At 40.9% G+C, this 20,971-nt stretch overlaps 1 protein-coding gene across 1 annotated transcript in view; it reads right to left on the bottom strand.

Annotated features, from left to right (window-relative positions):
* The window catches only part of UBR1 (ubiquitin protein ligase E3 component n-recognin 1), a 63,688-nt gene extending 49,035 nt beyond the window's left edge, over window positions 1-14,653 (bottom strand). Inside the window, exons 1-4 of the mRNA XM_054400526.1 lie at window positions 14,532-14,653; window positions 5,913-6,169; window positions 4,177-4,255; window positions 1,983-2,093 (exon numbers count right to left, since the gene is read on the bottom strand). Of these exons, the coding sequence (XP_054256501.1) occupies window positions 1,983-2,093; window positions 4,177-4,255; window positions 5,913-6,169; window positions 14,532-14,621 (537 nt within the window). The 5' untranslated portion in view covers window positions 14,622-14,653. The remainder of the gene's footprint in view (window positions 1-1,982; window positions 2,094-4,176; window positions 4,256-5,912; window positions 6,170-14,531) is intronic.
* Window positions 14,654-20,971: the final 6,318 nt, after the last annotated feature.

Raw genomic sequence — 20,971 nt, 5'->3', positions numbered from 1 at the left:
TATGAAATTAAGATACATCTAGTGTAATGTGAAAGGGTTAAAATAAAATTGCCTCAATACCAAGTTTCAGAAAACAAAACTGTGAAAGAATGAACAGAAGTATATTGAGATGTCAGAAGTTCAGAAATGACCAATACTCACATTTGCTTGGGGATGGGGGGGAGGAAGTGCCTGGGAATTATTTTTACCTTTTCAGAAACAAATTCTTCAACTTTTCTGCTTTTAAGAATATATTTAGGCAATGAGGGGTTTATATTTCTAGTATAGTGAAGACACAAATTTGGAATCAATAGGGAACAGATGACTAGAATGAATTATTACTTGACTGAGCACCATATTACACACATACCAGTGCAAAACTGGAGGGTTTTGGTTGATGTAATCTGGAGTTAGCACTTTTGTGCAGATACTGTATTTCTGTAATGCTCACCTCAAATCTCAGAAATGCTAAGAACTCTGGTGTTTACCTTTAATGCCATAGCTGGAAACCTGGACTCGACCGAAGGGCCATTTTTAAGAGGTCATGCCGTAGATCAAACTCTAAACGTAATGTACCTTTTAAAAATAGCAGCCAGTTCCTCTTGTGCATAGCAGATAAACATACTGCAAACACACACTTCTTCTCATTTGTTCCTATCTGATTCAAGTAAGTTTGTACACACTCTAGCATGTTATATTCTCTGCATTTAGAGTCATTAAAGGAATATTGGTCAGGATCATCCAGAAAAGAGTGTTTTTTCCTTGGCAAACGTGATAAATTTCTGTTTTGTCAGAAAACTTGCTGGAAAAGAAATAAGGAAGACACCTCTTCCAAATGTGTTTGGCAACTCCTTTCTTTTAATAAGCACCACATGCTAAGAAACTTCCTACATTATAGATGTCCTTGACTCTCAGAACAGAACGAACTATGAGGTAGTCCAAATGCTCACAAGCTTCTTCATTGTGAAAAAGGAAGATGCTCATGCAATGCTATCTACCCAACAGTTTAGTATATATTCATATACTGATAAAATTCATTAATGTAGTGGTTGAAATTCTGCCCCTTTTAGTAAAGCATCTACATACACTGACAGCTCAATACCCAGGGATAAGTACTGCACAGCAGAATAGACTTCACTGAAGTAGGAGCAGGTGAACATTTTACAGTGGCAAGCTCCAAGAGATAATCAGATGACCCCATCTTGAGCTTCAGTTATTTTTATTTTCACTGCCATCAGAATCCATCAAGATTCAGGTTTCTTTAGACTGAACAAGGAAAGAAAAGCCTTATTTTTCTGCAAAGACCAGTGCTTTTTATTCATATTCTATTTCATTTTTGCCAGGTCAAAGAACAGCACTTCTGCAACAAAAAACAGGAGGAATTAGGTGTCTATTTGCAATGGCAAATGCTGAGTTTTTTTGGTCCTGATTATCCCAGAATGTAGGGTTCTTAAACAAAACAAAACCAAATTTACCTCAAACAAGGGATTTGCCTACAGTCTCTTTGAGAATTACTTATATGCTGCTTTATCAAGTACAATAAGCATGAGACATCCTAGCATAAGAGCTTACTTTTAAAGCTTATGGACTTACCTAGTCATAGTGACAGATCACATACCAGAAGCAACTGACCAAAAAAGGTCAGTAATGTGGAAAAGATAAAATATTTAAATCATCTAATCATCTGTGATTTATTAACTGATGGGAAAACAATTACTTGTAAATAACAACCAAGTAATACACATAAGCAAAGTGCAAGACACTGCAATTGGAATTCCATATCAAAGACAGAAACGCACAAAACAGGCAGACGGAATTGTTTCATTACTTCTGCCTTTTGTTTGGAGACAAAGGATGTCTAATACACGGGTTTGACTTCAAAAAACTCAACCAAGAAAAACTTCAGTTGACTCAGTTGGACATGCTATGTGAATTACACCATCGTTTCATACACAAGAACAAGGCAAAATTTACAGTATTTATTCTGCAAGCAATATTCTTACTTCTTTTGCAGAACCTGATGCTCCGGGCTCATGTCTAGTACACAGTGGCCCAGCCTTCCATGCCTCTGTATCCCCACAGTCACAAAATCCTCCTCCAGTGGAGCTATGCATCTGTGCAACACGTGTATTTCAGTCAGGATACAGGAGCACATACACAAAAAAAAACAACAGAGAAAAATACAAATATGCATTACTTAGATGAAACACAAGTATAAGCACCTCCTTATAAAATACAAGTCACTGCAAAACCAATGGAGTTGCCACAAGATTTTTTTCCTTTTTTTAAATAAAAGGAGACTTATTGGAAGGGGGAACATAAACTTTTTGAGCAGAAAAAAGAAGAAATACAGTTGCCAATGCAAAAAAGTATGCAACTGGAAAGTAGGTGAAAAAGGCTATGCCTGATGAATAAGCACTTCATTAGTGGCAAAATACTGTTTTCTCAATTTATTACTACAATCACAAAACATTTTTAATGCCTTCTTCACAGATCATTTGGTGAAGTTTTAAAATCATCGGAACAATTATGTGTGTATATTAAAAAGGTATGTAATAGTACCTTCACTTCTAACCAAAGACAGTAAGATATTATCAGCATATAAATACGTTCTTGCTTCTTAGCATTACACAAATTCTGACCCTTCACTTTGGCAAAAAGTTCAGTCAAAACTCAAAAATAATCATCCTTAACTTTCTCTAAACACTCAATCCTACAACAATAATAAAAATACTAAGCAACCCAATAGAAAGACAGACAAAAATATGTTATTTACTTGAAACATTTTAAAATAGCCTGATCAAATTACATCTGCTTTAAACAGGAGGTTGGATTAGGTGACCTCCTTAGGTCCCTTCCAACCTACATTAATCTATCAGTCTATAAAGACTCTGTATTTTTTAGATTGCTCTGTAATCATGATTGTCTATTTCTTCTGGTTTTCATCTCACCTCTCTGTAAACATGTATTTGTGCATGGAAGTTATATTTACGTTATCCAAGTAGTTTTATCAAGTCTTGGAATCAGTATTGACAACAACACATTTGCGGATCAGTGTACTAAGGCTTCCACAGAGAGAGAAAATACTGTATTTCAGTCCCAAGTTATTCTTGCCATTGCTAGGAACTTCTTCCCATCTCTCTCATTGAAAGAGGGCTGGTGAAGGGTCTGATGAACAGCTCTTATGAGGAGTGGATGAGGAAACACAGGTTGTTCAGTTTGGAGAAAAAAAGGCTGAGGGGAGACCTCCTCCTCCTGAAAGGAGGCTGTACCAAGATGGGTGCCAGTCTCTTCTCCCTACTAACAAGGGATGAACAAGGAAATGGCCCCAAGCAGCACCACAGGAGGCTAAAATTGGGTATTAGACGAAACCTCTCCACAGAAAGTATTATCAACCACTGGAATAGATTCCCAAGGGAAGTGGTTGAATCACCATCCCCGGAAGTGTTTAAAAGACACAGAGATGTCAAGGGCTACAGTTTAACACCAAACTTGGTAGAGTAATATAATGGCTGGGCTCAATGATCTTAAAGGTCTTTTCCAACCAAAATAATTCCAGAATTCTATGAAACATACCCACTTGAAGGGGTTTTATGACCAACTGTCAATATAAGCATAACAAATCTATTCATGGATGCCATGTCGATGAATCGAAGGAATAGTTAAACAAACAAAAAAACCCCAACATTAACCCAATCTTTGGGTTATGAAAGATAATTAAATTGAACGCAATGTAATCATGGACTACATGAGGTTGGACACCTCATGCAAGTTGACAATATACTGTTTTCCATTTGTGCTTCCAAGGTAGTTGAAATTACACAGTTCTCAATGAAGAGGGCAAACAAATGGGGCGTAGGAACATCAGATGATGGTTTAGGCCATGAGTTAGATTAAGAATTATTTAGAAGATCCTGCTTTAATCATGCACATCTCTCAAATCTAACATACATCTGGCTTACAAAGAATCAAAAGGATATCAGAAAGAGATGATCCAGCTCCAGAAGAATCTTCTCAATAAAAAACCAGATACTTAATGTTTGCTTTAACTTCATCATAGCCCACACTAAGCGTAAAGTAGCTTATGCACAAGTGGAGGAATGGAGTGGAAAAGTCAGGACTGCAGTTTATTATATCCTCAAAACATCTTCTCCAAAGCTCCAAGCACAATTTGCATGTTAAAATATTTTCTCCTACCTTGTACCGGTGGTTCCTGTGAATGCTGTTCTGGAAGCAGTCCATACAGAGTACACAAGTTGGATCAACTGCACAGTCTCTGCAAAGGAAAACTGAAACTGAAAAACTTTCTAAAACAAACACATCAAATTTTGATGCACAAATCGCTGCATTGAAAAAACATTGAGATTAACAACAGATTCCAACTATAGTAACATTGGCTACTTCCACGTCACAAGATGAAAGCCAATCTTGTTAGGCTTGAACCATGTACACGAACCTGTTACATCAGATGCTTTCAGAAACATGCTTGCTTTTCACTGAGAAAACTTGTTGCTAACATATTTCTGGTTTTGCCAAAAATAAGCAGCTATTAAAAACCAGAAGGACTCTCAAGTAGCCGGTATTACTGTTTCCAACAACTGTAGCTAGTTTGCTAATGAAACTTCTGCTACTAGGTTAATTTTCTTGCAATTTTAAAAGTTAGAAAAGTCAGTCACAAATTCCTCCTAGATTAGAATGACCAATTTAAGATATTTAGATTTTAGTATTTCAGTGTCTACTATTTTTAACATTTTAGAAGCCTAAAGCAAATGCATGTTTTGCTTTAGTTGCAGTACGAAGTACAGCATTTCGTAAAAATATTAACGAATTTTTGCAAGGAACTCAAACAACAAACAAAAAAGAGACCCCTTTAGAGAAACCCAGCTTTGTCTTTTTGGTATCACACAAGAACTCTGCAGAAGCAGGAACACAATGATTCCTGCTACTGCAGCACTAAATTGCCTTGGAGATAGTTTTCCTTCATACACATTGTTTTCCAACGTCACATTTACCACGCCGCATGTAGCAAACATGTAAGGACTTCTTTAAAGACTATTCTCCATTTGTATACAACACTAGCATGAGTAGAAAAAGCTGAAAAATATGTTATTGATTAAAGCATTGCAGAGTAATTTGTGAAGTTTTCAGAGTCTTCATTTTGACATTTACTAAACTCTAAGGGCTGGATTTTTTTTTTTAGCAGTAACATTCTTTATTCTTAATAACATTCTTTTGGTAACTCTTACGATATTTTCTAGGCTTTTGAAATGAGCTGAAAGCTACAATATGGCATGACAATAGCATCATTTTCCAATCTCAAGAGTTCTGTGATTCTCTATTAATACTAATGAATTGCTTACAAAGCTGCAAACAAAGACCTCTGGATTTTAAATATTACTATATTACCAGTCATACTACTGAGTATTTTGTATTCATATTAATTAGTAAATTGTGTCAAATCAATGGACTGACATATTTCATGTGCTCCAGGAAGAAAAAGGGGGTGAGAAACGATGACCAATGGTCAACATGGCTGCTGCTTAAGCCAAGGACTGATGATGCTCAGAAACACTGGATTCAGTTCCAGGCTTTGAATGGGTGAGTACTGCATAGCGCATAGGTTTTTATGCCTGCTGTCCCTCAGTTCAGGTACAGACCACATATCCATACCTTATTATCCAATCCTTCTAACCAACAGCTTTCAGTATACCTTTAGTATCTTTTCCATCTCCTTCTCCATATCTCTGCCAGAGCCTGCTTTTCACAGGAAGTTTTCTTCACGCTGAAGTGGTTTGAAATGTGTTACCGTCAGTTAAGCAAAGACTTCCCATGACACAAGCAATGACTCGTTAGCAGCACAACTCTTTTTATTACACCACTTGGCTGCATTATCTCATGTGGTAACATCTGTGCTAACATACCTTCAGTCTTACCTGCAAGAGTATGTTGTCTCCCCTCCTTTAAACACCTTGCCACAGAGCTGGGAGGTTCCGCTCTGTTGTAGTTTCTCCAGGAATATATCTGGGTCTTCCCCAAACAAGTAACATTCCAGGGGGTACAATATTGCTGCCTGGACCATTTCTTCTTGTTTCTCCAGCAAGGGGTCCATTTCAGCTGAGTAAATATTAGGCACATGTTTTGCCAAGGACTCTAAAAATGCAGCTTGGAAGCTGAATCTTTCATCGCACCACTACAAGAAAAGTAAACAAACAAGAAAATAGGAGCAAGTACTACTGTGGATCAAGAGTTCTTTTCCACATCTGAAGTCTGTTCTGCAAGCAATAAAAACCAAGAAACCATTGTTTCCCAAGAAACTCTGTATTTTCCTTTCAGCACCCACCACAGTAACCTCTGCTCCCTTCAAGTCTTCTACTGAAACACTCTGAGGCAAGAGTTGGCAAGTGCTACGCTACTGTACAGCAACCCATGCACTAAATAATTTTCACCTACATGCTTGCCAACTGCCCAGCCAATACACAAATCTTGATGTCTGCTCAGCTGCTGACAAATGCAAAGAGCAGTAGTAGCAGGTTTCCCTGCCCTAGCTTAGATTGGGATTCATTCTTTACCCTTCTAACATTCACAAGATGTACAACAAGTATTCTAGTTGTCTAAGCAATTACTTTCAATTGTTATATTTCTGTCTTTCAAGTCAGAATATTCTTTCTTTCCTTATTTCCATTATTTAGGAATACCTTTTGTTTTCCCCCGTTGCAAATTACAAAGTAAGTTTACCCATCAAGACTCCTAAATACAGCCTCCTTTCATATACAACTTTGATTTACACCCAAAGTTACTTCGGTAAGTGAAAAAAATTAAAATTTTTACGCAGGTCTAAAGGGACTTTCCTCTAGGTCAGCAAGCAGAGAATGAGCAAAGCAATGACCAAAGAGTTCTAAGAGAAGTCTCAGAAGAGTCTGAGAAGGCTCAAAACAGACTACTCAACTTTTTCAAAGGATGAAAATGCCAATCATCTTACTTGAAATGAAAAAAAAAAAAGATTTTGCATTTAAAATGAAACCTACATCAAATGAATTAATGGATTTTCTCCCAAAATCGAGAGCGACAATGTATTAAATAATAGATTTGGAAGGCTACAGTTCCCTAGTTTATTAACTAGAACACTCCTCAAAAAAAAAAAAATCCAGTTCACACGCAGACCTAAGTGCTGCAGACCCAGTACTCTGAAAGCCAGATCTGCAAACATCATGTAGAAATTGTGCATTTGTTTTCAGAAAAACTGTGTCTACTTAAAACATAAACAAGTACACAAAATTGTCTATAACCAAAATCTAAACAGAAAAAATAGAAACAACACCATGTTGAAACAGCCTAGATTACAAATAACATCCATTACCCAAAATCTGTTAGATTTGTTCCACACTGTAGTCATTCTGAATACTTGTTTTACGGCTTTTTGAGGCTTCTAATGGTATTTTGACCATCAATCTTCCTTATAATTACCCTTAGGTAGTCCATTACTTGACTTATCACAGTGATCCACAAAATCAAAAATTATGGAGGAACATCTACCAGTAGGTACTGATGGAAAAGAGAAGCCAGAAGTAACATGGTCAACAGGGAGAGCAAGTCTGTCCTCAAATCATTTTAGAATATCCTTGTAAGAGCAGGTTGACTAGTCTTATCAGATTTCTTGAATCACAAAGTACTCAACCCATCCTTAAATATCTGAAAATGCAGATTCATCCGTTCAAGGGAAACGCTTATTAATTCCAATTCTAATAAAACTTCTAAATCAAGAACAGATTCATTACTTGAGCAATATGCACCACCCCCATCACCAAAACTTCAACATACACATGAATGTAAAACATATGCATTCTGCACACATATGCACACATGCACTCAAATATATATGTATGCATTTATTTTCACATAGTCACAGTGCTAAGGAACAAATTGAAATGGAAACAAAAATTGCCAACTGACTTGTTTTAATTAAGTTGTTCAAACTTTACCACCACCAAGCAACAATTAAAATAAAAGTTATACTTAGCTGGGCCATGAATACACCAAATTGTAAAAAAGCAACTGAAAATTAAATCCAAATTTATCAAACACCTAACACCACCTACAAAGACAAAATACCAAACTTGACTAGGGGTTCTCAGAAAGGTACCAAATTCTAAAAGGTAACTTAAAACTGAATTCCTTAATCATATGTGCCTATTTTATGTCTGATATGAGTGGAAGCAAATTATTCCTGTCACATTTGAACTCCTTAATTCAGTGTTCCTCTTCAAACATGTTTCCTCCTGTAACTTGTTTCAACTCACCTATACTGCACTATGGCTTTAGCAAGCTCTCCTCCAAATTTATTGTTTTCGTTCAAATAGTGGTGGGATAGGACCTCTTGGAATGTTCTCTTTCCAAAGCACAAGGGGATCCCAGTCTGTAGCTCTTCTATCTTAGTGTGTTCCCAAGAGACTGTAAGTTTAGCTTCTGCATTGTTGGAACAGAACACATCATAGCTTCAAGAAACACAGAGCTAAACTTTCCTGAAAATCTGCCAGAAGTGTAGACTGGGTTCTTACACAAACTTAACTCACAAGGATTTCAAACATTCTTGTGCAAAGCTTGTAATTCCATTTAAACATTGTCCAGAGAAGGGAAGATAGGAAGCAGGGAACAAGAAGAAAGAAGGGAAAAGGAACCCTCTCAAGTAGGCTGCCTGCCTTCTGATAAATACACTAAATTACATCCCCAACTTATATACTGTCCCAGGAAATACTTATTGTATTCACAAAAGAAACAATACACTTTTTCTTCCTTCCAAAAGCTGCACTAGGCTAAACCTCAGACCTCTGTGTCTCCTAGGAGAAGTGATTTATTCCTTGCATCAAAGTCTGTTTAGTAAACTATATTCAATTGCATAAATTTACATACAAAACTGTAAAAAATATAGAAGCTGCCAAATAAAGCACACTCCCAAGTTCAGACTGACTGCAATATCAGTCCTCTCGTGAACAGATATGAAATTAAAGTTTGAATACCTTGATTAACCCTCTGAGTAGTTCCACCTCCCCTCTGCTCACTCACTCCTTTACCCAAGAATGTACCCATCAAGTGCTCAGTTGCTACAGATATTAAAAAAAAATTAAAAAAAAATTTAACAAAGTTTTAGTTTTTCTTCATTGATCATATACTCAGTGGTGAAGAGGAAATGAAGTACTGTATCATCATCAGTCATGTTCTAACCACCCTATGCACAGGATGAGCTGGGATGCTAGAAGAGCCTAAGAGATGTCCAAGACAGCTGCAAGCAGCCATAGGGCTCATACTGCAGCTTCCTGACCAGCACAGGAACCAGCTTCCTAAGAGCTTGTGGAGTTGCCATCCTTGGACACAGTCAAAAAACAACTGGACATGATCCTGGGCAACCTGTTACAGATGACCTTTCTGAGGCAGGGTCTTTTGGATGGGATGATCTCCACAGGTCTCTTTTAAGCTCAACCATTCTGTGATTCAAATGTCTTTGCTGGGAGAAATTCTATTTCCTTCTCAATTTATTATTCTTCCAGTTCCTGCTAGAAGCAAGCCCTACATAAAAGTCAGTTTACAAATTTAATTTTGCTCAAGAATAAATTTGAAAGTGTATCTGGCAGAAGCAGAGGCCATGAGATAATGCAATTAGCATTCTTGAAATTAATTAGCATATTTGTTCTTCCCTGCCTTGAATCAAAATGAACTTTTTTTTAGAACACACAATCTACTATCCCAGGAACTTCAGGGTGTTAAAATGGAAGTTTACTCCATTTTTCTGCCACACAAGCACTACGTAAGTGTCATGATGTGTTTCAAATTCCCTAAAGAAAGTACAGCCAGTAGAGAATATAAACTCAAAAAAAACCCATTGGGAATTCAATTACAAAATATCTGTTCCTGCCATTCGTTGAATAGCTCCTTTGTGTAACAACCATGTTCTAAACTCTGGTATGCTCAGGATATAGCTCATTAGAGTGAAAGAAGCAAGTTTGGTTTCAAAATTATCTTCTATTGGCACAAAATGGATAACACTGAAGACTCTCCAACACTGTCCTAACAAAACATCAACTCTGACCTGAGAACATAAAAGAACTCTTTGATCTCCACATTCATTTTAACTCTGGCCTCTAAGCCAAAGCAGGGTGTTAATTAATGTTAAAAGATGCTTTAATGATGCAGGTGTTTGCCTACTGGGAATGAGACTCATAGCAACAGTGCACACTACTAAAGCTTTGTCTACAGTAGAATCTACCTTTATTCCAGTAGTCTCCAACAACTACCTGTTTAGATGAAACAGTGCAAACCAGTGACAAAACCAGCAGCACCACTGGTGACTGTTTCAGCAGCTGGACAGCTAAAACTCATGTCATCTCCTGGGTAAACAAGGCACAGAGCCAAATGTTCAAGCTCTTTGAAACTGCAGGTCAGGTATCAGTTTTAAATCAGTCATCTCCAAAATCACAAGAATGTTTTCGGTTTATGAGGGCAAGTGCTTGAATGCAAAGAGGTGCCCAAGGAAATATATGAAGTGAAAAAAAAAAAAAATAAAAAAACCACAACAAAAAACCACAAGCAAAACTGTATCTTTTTTTATTAACTCCTGTGTACTCAAACTTGTCTTGCAACCACTCAATTTTCCAATTATTGTTAATTTTAAGATCCATTGTATATGTACTCCAATTCTGCATCAAATTAACATGTAATAAATTTCAGGTGAATCTACCCGTACTTAGCATTCACTCTGCATCTCCCAGATTTTTTCCTTTAGACACTAAACCAAACCTGTTTAGCTTCCCCCCTGCTCTGGGATCCAGAAGCCATAGTTGCATGCTATCAGGAACATCCACCTGTGCTACCTTCCCCTGGTGCCACATACCTTTCATAACATTGTAACAGCAGAGTGACAGCAGACATAATTTGTGCATTTAATGTGGACTTGACCAAAGATGACAGTTTCAAATCACAGTTCACTCCTGCATTAACAGAAGTCACAAAAACGGCCAAGAAGATCAGCAAACATGAAAGCAGACTACAAAGAAAAAAACCCAGCATTGTTCAATGCCATAAGAAAATGAAAGCACTTCAGTGGAGTGCTAAATATAAGGACAGCTGGAGGACCTTGGCAATGCTCCAGTTACCTGTTGCAGCTTCAAAGACTCCACCACTTCTTGGACAACGATCAAGTGTACACTATACACTGCACTGTTCTAAAAACAGTGGCTTTGACAATATGCAATTCAGGACTTTTTTACACAACAGGATATGATGGTTTACCTAAAGATTAATTTTTAAACTAATTTAGCCTCTAACAAACTGATATAAAAATATATGGACATGTCATCTGGTCTTAACAGGGTAGCTCAGTTCAGAAGAGGTTAGACCTAAAACTGGAAGAAGTCACTGCAACTCCAAAATAAGATGCCTGACAGATTTCATTCATCTCAAGAAAGGACTTGCATATAAATATCCCCTCCTTATTACTACTTGATTACAACACGGCTACAGAAGCAAGGCTCCTCAAACGCATTTTCTCAACCATGTAAAAGTATTGAATGGCACAATACAGGACGTAACATACATTACAATTCACAAGTGGCTGTATCATACTTTGCTTTTTAAGATTAAAATTCGAACTCTGGGATTTCTTCAGCCTTTAAAGGAAATGTCCTAATAATAAAGCTTTTCTCTTCTTGTACACCACTACCCACTCACATCTATACCTCTGGTACAGGAGTACTGACTGATGACAAAAGATGGGACTCCTGAAAAAAGTCCGTTTTCTTGACAAATATTACTGAAAAGTTATACACATACATCAATGGTTTTGAAGATTTAGTATCAATTAAAACTTTAATATAAAAGCTATAGAAATATTTTAATATACATAAACCCTGCTTGTACTCCACATAGCAGCGAGCAAAGCAAGCAGGTGGAACTTGTTTAGGATGCTGATGGACAAACAGCCAAAGGGCTGAAACCAGCCTGCAAAGCAGGCTTTTATTAGGCCACCAGGAAAGCCTGCTAGCTAACTACACAAGCCAAGTGCAGCCCATTGGTCAGCCAAGCCAACTGTGGATGCTACTGGGAAAGAAAGTAATCTTCAATTTGGTAGACAGGGTTTACTATTAGGTCAGTGGCAGTGCAGCCGAAATCCAGCCCTGTCTCTTCATGATAAATCAGCTCAGAAAGCAATACAGCCATGACAGAAGTAGAGGGCTGAGACTGGTCCTTACAACTAATGCAGCCAAATACCAACTACAGTCACTGAACCCAAAGAGCTGGAGTTCTGTGCACAGAAACAACCACTGACTCAGGTTATGTGCAAAAGAGTGTAATACCCGAGTCATCACCAGGCACTGTGGAATCAGGCTGGCTCCTGCAGATCATTCAGGTAATCCTGCATCATGCACCCAGCACTCTGAGAAGGTTTCATAGTCCCACAGTCAGGTACAGTGCTGCACTGCAACCAGAGCACGCAAAGCCAGAGGGGAAAAAGGAGAGAAAGAGTCAATTTAACTGGTCTAACAGTGAGACAGATCTAACAAGTTCATTAAGGCTGGAGCTCCCTCCACTCAGCCAGCTGTTTCTGCTCAACTCCTGACTGAATTCAACTTCCTGATTCTAGCACCATTGTGAAAGAACATTCAGACCAGCTGTGCACCCTGAAAACACAAGTCAGTCAGGTTACATTACTTCCACCTAACTAATACCATCTTTAGTACAGCAGTAAACTGGGTGTACTTCCAGATTACAGCTGTGTCAGGTTTGTAATTTAACTTCAGGAATACTGTCCGATCCAACCCAAGTACATACCCCTAGTTCCCCTTCTCCATTATATCCTCAACCCATATACCCTGTGAAGATTCCTGCAGCTTGCTTGGATAGATAGCAGACAACACAGACTGAATGCCCACCTACCTCCCCTGGAACAACAGTAATTCTGGAACTAAGACTCTCAGTTGGCTGAAACCACATAAAAATTAAGACACCCTACCGGACCAGCAATCAATTTTGAGGAACAACGGAGCTCTTCAGCATCTTTCTCCCTGTTTTTCATGATACCACTATTGCCAGTTTTATGCATTGCCTAAGCTAACTCAGCCTCTTACACTCCCAAAGAAAGAAAGGTTGATTGCACTGCTTTTGCTGCTGATTGCAACGATCACCCTCAGTAGGTCTCTGACTCTATACATGGCTATCAAGCTGAAAGCGGTGTCTGATTAAGGTCATATTTTTGACACTATAATGCAATTGAATCACATCTTTACTAGTTTAAAAATCAAGCTGTTTCTAACATAGAAAAACAACTTTCAGACATGTTATTCATGTGTGATTCATACAGTTGGGGTCACATTCCACTTTAGAAATGGCTCTGTAGTCAGAGGCTGCATCCTTATGATTTGAAGATTCCCTTCGAATTTCGAGAGGAAGAGCACAACTAGTAATGGTTGTTGGCTTCGCACTGTAACCTGCCAGAGAAACTCCATGACTAAACATGTCTCTACACATATATTCCTGATTTTATTAAGGGTGTGCAACATCACAAAGCTATTCCACAGGCTTGACAGTAGTAATCATACCATATATTCAGATCGTTACAGGAAAATGTTAACATAAAACGTAAGGTTTCTGATTGCACATTCAGGCTCCCTTTCTTAAAATGACAGCCTTTGGGCAACACCATAATCACAAGGTTGCAAAGAAAAGCACAGATACTCCTCACCTACTACCACTAGAGATACTCAGCACCAAGCTGTGCTCTGTAAGGGAATATTAAAGCCCGAAGTGATTAACGTAATTCCCAGAAAAAATAGAGTAATTAGGTTCAGCAATTAACTGTCGCCATCTATGGCTTTTCCAAGTTCATTATTTGGTGCTTCGTTCACACCTCTGTAGAACAATAAGCTGACATTCAGCCTGCATGCTGAAGTCGCATTTAGTAATAAAGGTAAAGTCAGAAAAAGGCTAAAAGGTGCACGTATATGCCACAACGTTTTAAGGATGCAAGATAGTCTCTGACGCTTTCTTAAACTCGATCTGATTTAATTACGCAGATCAAATGAAAACACAGGACCGGGAACTGGAGATGGTGCGGTGAGCTGGCAGCGAGCCGCTTCCCTCCGGGCCATCTGCCTGAGGGGCGCCGGGCCCAAGGCTCTCCAGGGTCGTAGGCAGTCCAGGCCGCCGGGCCCAGGGCTGTACGCAGCAGCGGGCCGCCCGTTCTCGTCGTCCGGCGCCCCGTGCTCCAGCCCCGCAGCCCGCGACGCTGTCGCGCCTCGGCAGGTGTCGCCGCCAACACCCGCCGGTAACAGCGACGCACAATAGCGCGTCCCGCCCCTCCGCGGCGCCGTACAGCAGCCCCGCCACGCAGAAGACAGCCGTGACGGAGAACTCGGCCGCGACAGCACCGCCCCTCCGGTAGGGGAAGCCTGTTCCCTCCGCGGCCAGCAGCTGGGGGCACCGCGGCGAGCAAAGCTCAACATAGCGGCGGGATGGCAGGGCGAAGATAGGGGGAACCGCGTCGCCGCACAGAGCTGCAGTCTCACCATGGCTCGCTCCTGGGACCGCATAGGGACCCGACCACCCGCTGCTCCCGCCGCTCCTACTCTAGGCCCTCCGTCGTCTCCGTCCGCCATTTTGAGAGCGAGGGACGCGGACGGCGACGCCGTCAGCGCCTAGACGAAGCCACCGCAGTCACTCGACCGCCGCGCCGCCTCTCGCCGCGTCCACAGCCCGCCCCCTACAGCGGTTCAGGCTACACTGCGCAGACGCTTCCCGCCCTGCGCGCATGCTCCGAGGAGCCAAGTGAATCTGGGATGAGGGGCGAATTGCGGGAGGGATTGGTGGTGTTAGAGGTGAGGCGGCTGGTGACTGAGAGCAGGAGGTTTCTGGCAGTTCAAGGCTGCGAGGCGAATCAAGTGCGGTCCTCATGGTCCGGCCAGGCTCGCTCAGGGGCACTGTGAGGAACTGGGGGAGGTCCGCATCTGTCCGGCAGCGCCTCCGGCCTTCTAAGGGCAGACGAAGCAGAACGCTTACCCAGGATGTCTGGACTGTCGGCAGGCGAAACATCTGTTGATCCTGCTTGCAGAGTCATATGGATGAAGTTAATTTGCGAGCTCTTAAACTGCATAGTGTGGCTGTTCTCATAGGTCCTGCATTAATATCAAGATAATTGCTGAAGCACTCCACTGATGTGGAGTCACACTACTGCAGAAGTGGCATACATCTCCCATTTGGGCTAAGGCATGGCAAAATTTTGATAAGCTTTGCAGAAGAACAGGAGGGAGCAGTAGTTTTATAGAGCGGGGGGAAAAAATGGAAGATCATCAAGGCTGACTGTTACTGAACACATTAATTAGGTGCATGCCAGACTCCAAGGTCAAAATTTTTGCACCACACCTCCTTGCTACAGCATATTAGATCCGTTGTGAGTACTCTGTGTTTGCTGCTCTGGAAGAAGATAGGAACTTGGCTGATAGGTGACAGACTTGGCTTAAGTCCTGAAGGAAGTTTGCCAGTGTTGCAAACCAGTTCAGTTGCACAATTCCCTGTCCAATAGCCATAGCTTTGGACCCTGCAGGCATGTGTACTAACTGCCTGTCAAATATCTCTTTTGAAACAGACTGCCTCCTTACATTGTGGTCTTACTACTTCAAGACACCAAACAGTTTTTCCATGTCCCTCAGTTATCAGTTCAGATGGGCTCATGTTTGTAATACAGAGACCTTTCCAGGTATATTCAGTAGATTTTTCTCACTGTGTCTGGCCACAGGTACTCTCGAAGGTCTTAACTCCTAAGAATATCACTGTAGCTCTTCTGGAATAGCTACCACTCATCTTTCACCACTCATCTTCATTTTAAGAAGCCACATCAGACTTATCTGTGCAGATACTGAGACAGATTTAGGCACAAGATGTAAAAAAAATGTCGACAAAGTGAATTTTGCCATCAAGCAGCTTGACAATCAGTTCAAAGCTTCATCTAGTTTTGTCTGTATGTGTTGCAGATCTGTAGCACTGGGACAGGCTGCCCAGAAAGGTTATAGAGTCTCCTCCTCTGGAGACTTTCAGAAGCCACCTGGACATGTTTCTATGCAACCTTATCTAGGCCAACCTGCTTTAGCAGGGGGGTTAGACTAGGTGGTCCCCAGAGGACCCTTTCAACTCATACCATTCTGTGATTCTGTATTTAAACTTTTTAAATAGCATGACCAACCACTAACCAGCAGTGTTGTTTGCACAACAGCCAAGTTGAGACTGCCATTACTGGAGTCCTCATGTTTTAGCATCAACGGTAGCAATTGCATAATCCAGCTTCTGATGCAGTTGCCAAAAGGAGTGAAACTGTGATTGCCAGATAGCCATAAATGTGCCTAATCACAGGGAGGGCTGCGTGCAGTCCCTTCTGCTGTGAGACACACATCTTGCATGGCCATATTTTTTATCTGAACCACCAATATGGTTTCACCTTCCTGTGTGACTTCTAGAAGTTATGCTAGTTGAACAGGATTATAGACTTTATAATACAAAGACTTAAAATAATACTAAAAAGAAAGGTTTGGAACTTGCGTAACTATGAGACTGCAAAAAAAAATAACAGTTAACCTCTGAAAAAAACAGCTTGGCACCACTACCCAGGCAGAAATGGCACAAAATACCAAGATCTCCATGCATGCTAAAGCAACAGAGGAAACAAAAAGAATTAAATAGGAATTCCACTAAATACTGAGAAGTAAAATCAAAAGTGAATGTCTTTATGCTGTGCTTCAAGGAAAATGGGGATGAGACACTGATCTCTTCATATGTTTTTTGTCCTGACCATCCTTGATGTCCTCATGGTACAGACTTCCCATCAGATCACGAACGTGGTGACCTAAGAAGTCAGGCAGACCACACTTCTCATGTAACCTTTTGGAATGTTTTGTTTTAGGCGAGGCATTTCCAGGCTTTCCTGCAGCAAGGGAGATGCCCCAGGCATGGGGGTGCCACAATACCTCCGGTGGATCTCACAGCCTGGCCGCATGAAACCACCAAAAGGGGAGTGCCTGCATTTCAAAGAGCAAGACTTTGGGTTTTTTTCTTTCTTTGTTGTCGACATGAGACCTTGAGTGTGCTTTTACTGTTTGTCACAAGTTCGTCCCGAGATATTTCAAACGTTACGAGAGGTCTAATCAGCTCAAAGACCATCTGTCCACTTCAAATATGTAAACCAAGGATAGGTAACAAAGAAGCCAGGAGATGCTGACTGCACGTACTAATTTATCTTGTAGAGGACTTAAGCCGGGTGAGAAAATATCAAAAATGTCCTTCCTGCCATAGCAGGATGATGTGAGGAGGGAATTTGGAGACCCTCAAATTACTCTGTAAAGTTCTATGTGTAAACAGCCACCAGAAATCCTCGGGGAGGGGGGAGTGTCCACACTTCGAGAAATGATGCACTCAACACGCTGCAATAAAGAAATGGCAGCTTCTTAATCCTACTACGGGTGTTGAGAAGTTCGATTTCCCGATGTCAGAAATAGCCCGACAAGCCGAGGAGGTGGGCCGCGACCCGGAAGTGCTGAAGCCGGCGGCGCTTCCCGGTAGCGGGCAGAGGGCCGGTCGGGGCGAGCGCAGGCTGGCGGCGCGGCACGGCATGTTGAAGCTGGTTGTGGGGCTGTTGCTAGCAGCCGCCGTGGCACTGCTGCTGGATCGCTACATGCCGTCGGGAGCGCCGCCGCCCGTGGGTCAGCGTCGCCGCTCGTGGGCCCCTCAGCCCGCCCCCGGGGCGGAGGCCGGCAACCTGCTGTGGGTAGTGCAGGTGAGTGGGGCTGGGGGCGTGACGGGGCTGAGCGGATATAGCTGTGGAGCCCACAGCGCATCGGCGTGGGTCCCGTGGTTGGTTCCCAGGTGTGGACCTCCAGCCGTCGATGTGGAGCTGTGGCACCTTTCCCGTAAACGTCCCTCATCGCTGTCTCGGAGGCTCCCAGCCAAGCCTAAGTTACAGGTGTTTGGGCAGTTTGCCAGACAACGCGAAAAATAAGATGTGCGTGGTAAAAGTGGGTAGTTTAAGATCACTTAACTGTTACGTTGTCCTATATATTGTATCAGGACCCGACATGGTGATATCTAGTATCCCAGTGCAAGTACAGGCTCTGCCTGTGCCTTTCCTGTTCCAAAACGCAGAGTTGTGTGGTTGAGAAAATGGTTATGTTGACTTTTAGCAATAGAAAGTCAGGACAAGAGTGCTGTGTGTTAGGCTAAAAGTATGCACGCTATTTCCAGGTTGAACATAAAATCCAAATTAATCTGGAATAGTCTTGGAAGTAAACTGTCACATCTGCGGCCTCTTTCCTGACTCTTCCCCCAGAGCATTACTGAAACAGTGCATAATGAACTGCAAGCTGTTTACGTATTTGGAGGTAATCGACAGCTGAGATGTCACAGGGGTTGGTGAGCAGTTCTTTCTATTAAAGAGGCTGCTTTTACTGGTTTGCTTTTATTCTCAGACTCAATAGCACTTTGCCTAAAACCATTAGCTGCAGGCAGTGCTCTTAGTGCATAAGCCAGTGCATTATTAGCCCTTTTGTTCTCTCCACTTGCTAGGTATTTTCAAAGTTAGTTTTTATAGTATTTTTTCTTTGAGTGACTGCAGAACAGGGTTCAAGGTGAGAGATATGCTTGAATTAATGTAGATAAAGCCCCTATCTTGAGCTGGTATTTTAAAGAGAGTCAGCTACAACAGCATATAGTAGCTGCAGAGCTATGAGGACAACTAGCACTGTTCCATATTCTCTTGCCATGCTCTATCTGGTTGTGTTACTTCAAGTGGAGTTCTTCCTGGGATAGGTCATGGCACAGCTGATTTGAGACTTGGCTTTTCTTTCAAGTAGTTATTTTTTCTTTTATTGTTGACCTAATTTTGGAAGCTAATCAAGCACTAGATCCAGCATTGTGTCTGATGATGTATGGGAAACAGGCTTCAGGCTCCCTGGTGACTCCATAGGTTGAGCCTAGGTCACTGGATAGAGCTCAGGATGATCTGTTCTGCTACCAGCAACTCCTGCCTTGTTTTTTATTCCATCCACAGGACTGTCTCTTCTAAACTCAACTACACTGCAATCTTTGTACTATAAATTGTATTAATGGCTCTTTGACCTTTCTTACAGCAGAACTTCCGTTCTCACCCAGTGTCTTAATAGTCACTCTAGTTCAGCATTTGACAAGCTTACAGTAGGTGATTTTTCTGCTGTTTCTGTCAGGCAGATGCATCCTGCTGTTCCTGTAGGCCTTGTAATTCTCCCTCATTAATGCCTGCCTTTGCTGAGCCACATCTCCAGATAATGAATGTGGATGATGATTTCACCCCTAAGTTTCTTCCAACCCATTTTGACAAAAGTAACTGCGTAGTAACTGCCTGTGGTGCCATGAGTGAGGCTGTTTCCAAATCAACCAGAGGGAGGGGAAAGAGAGAAGAAATGCAGCAAACAGGCTTTTGCCTATATTTTGGGAAATCAAGAACCTTGCAAGCTTTTCTCCTTGTCCAGTGATCTCATCTTTATTGGGGCTTTTTTGGAAGTTAATTTTAGAAGAAACGGGAGAAGCTCCATTCCCAAAATCTTAAAATTTCTTGGCTTTTATTGACAGAAACTTAGTCCCAGGTTTCAGAAGTCCTAGGACACTGTAAATCTTGGAACTTACAAGAAAAGTCTTTTGTATATCTTAAACTCATCACATAGAAGGGGGAAAAAGTAGGAAGATCTTTGTAGAAAATCAGCCTTCCTCACCGCTTCTGCTAAGAGGTTGGAAATTTAGGTTCTCCTCATTAGAACAGGAGTAAGGTTTCTTTTAAGACTTTAGAATCTGGAGATTAGAATTTAGATTTAGAATCTGGTTTGATTGCTGAGATAGATGAATTGCAAATCCACAGGTTGACGAGACACAAAATGAAATGTATCCTTGTCAATGATTAAGTCAGGTTTTATGTATCACGGTAGTTTCGCTGTGCTCTTTGAACCACACAAGCTTGAATATATCAATAAAAATGAAGTTTATGTCTAGAAGTGTTTATCCTTTTTAGCACCCAATTCTGATCTAGGCAAAAGTTCCATATCTGCAAATGAGAATCTTCCTAAGCAGAATTTTAAAATGGTATTCAGGCAATGTTTTCTAGATATTTGAATGACTGCATAAGCAGAAGGCATTTTGTCTCCAAGGTTTTTTATCTGGATCTTTCAAAAAGGAAAGAGGTATATTAAATTGAATGTAAAAATTCATGTTTTTCTTTGCTTGTTAGTGACATCATCAGATGGCCTTGAGCATGTGTTCACTGTTTTTTTTGAGCATCAAAAACTATTTGTCTAGACTGAGGAGGATAATTTATTAATTGACTGACTGAAGTGGAATGGAAAGTGGAATTGAAAGCATTTACCCAGTATTTATTTTGGACAGACATGAAAAGCCACAGCATTTAGAATAAAAAAAAATCTTGCTTTTTTTATTCTCCCCATTCCACCCCAAGAGGTTGTTCTGAGGTGAGAGCTTTCACTGCTTGGTTCAGAGATGAACCGTAGTTCCACTACAATGTGTGGGTAGAATGTTAGAAATCCTCCCACCCTGCTCTAGAAATGTCACATCAGGCATGAAATTAGCTATTGGTATGCTTCGAGTCTTACATACCTTAAACATGTTCTTGCTTTGCAGAACTACTTGGTAGTCTCTTGCAGCAAGATCACTGTGCTGCACCAGAAGCTTCAGAATCTGAAAGTCAGCAGGTCACTTAGTCATCAAAACTTTCTGTAGATAGCTAAGTATTCTCCATATTATGTATGCCCTTGGATTTAAGGAAATTTTCTTTATGTAAATGTGATTTTAAGTGTTAGAGATGTGATATCATATGCTTGTTCTGCTTTTCCCCTATTCATCCACTTCTGTTTTTACCTATATTCCTTAAACTGACATGAATCACTGTGACTACTGTTATGTTGCATTCTGATGTACTTGGCTT

Source organism: Indicator indicator, chromosome 4 (genome assembly GCF_027791375.1).
Source record: "Indicator indicator isolate 239-I01 chromosome 4, UM_Iind_1.1, whole genome shotgun sequence".
NCBI lineage: Eukaryota > Metazoa > Chordata > Aves > Piciformes > Indicatoridae > Indicator > Indicator indicator.
Note: the sequence above shows the minus strand (reverse complement) of the source record. Positions and strands in the feature narration are given on the sequence as shown.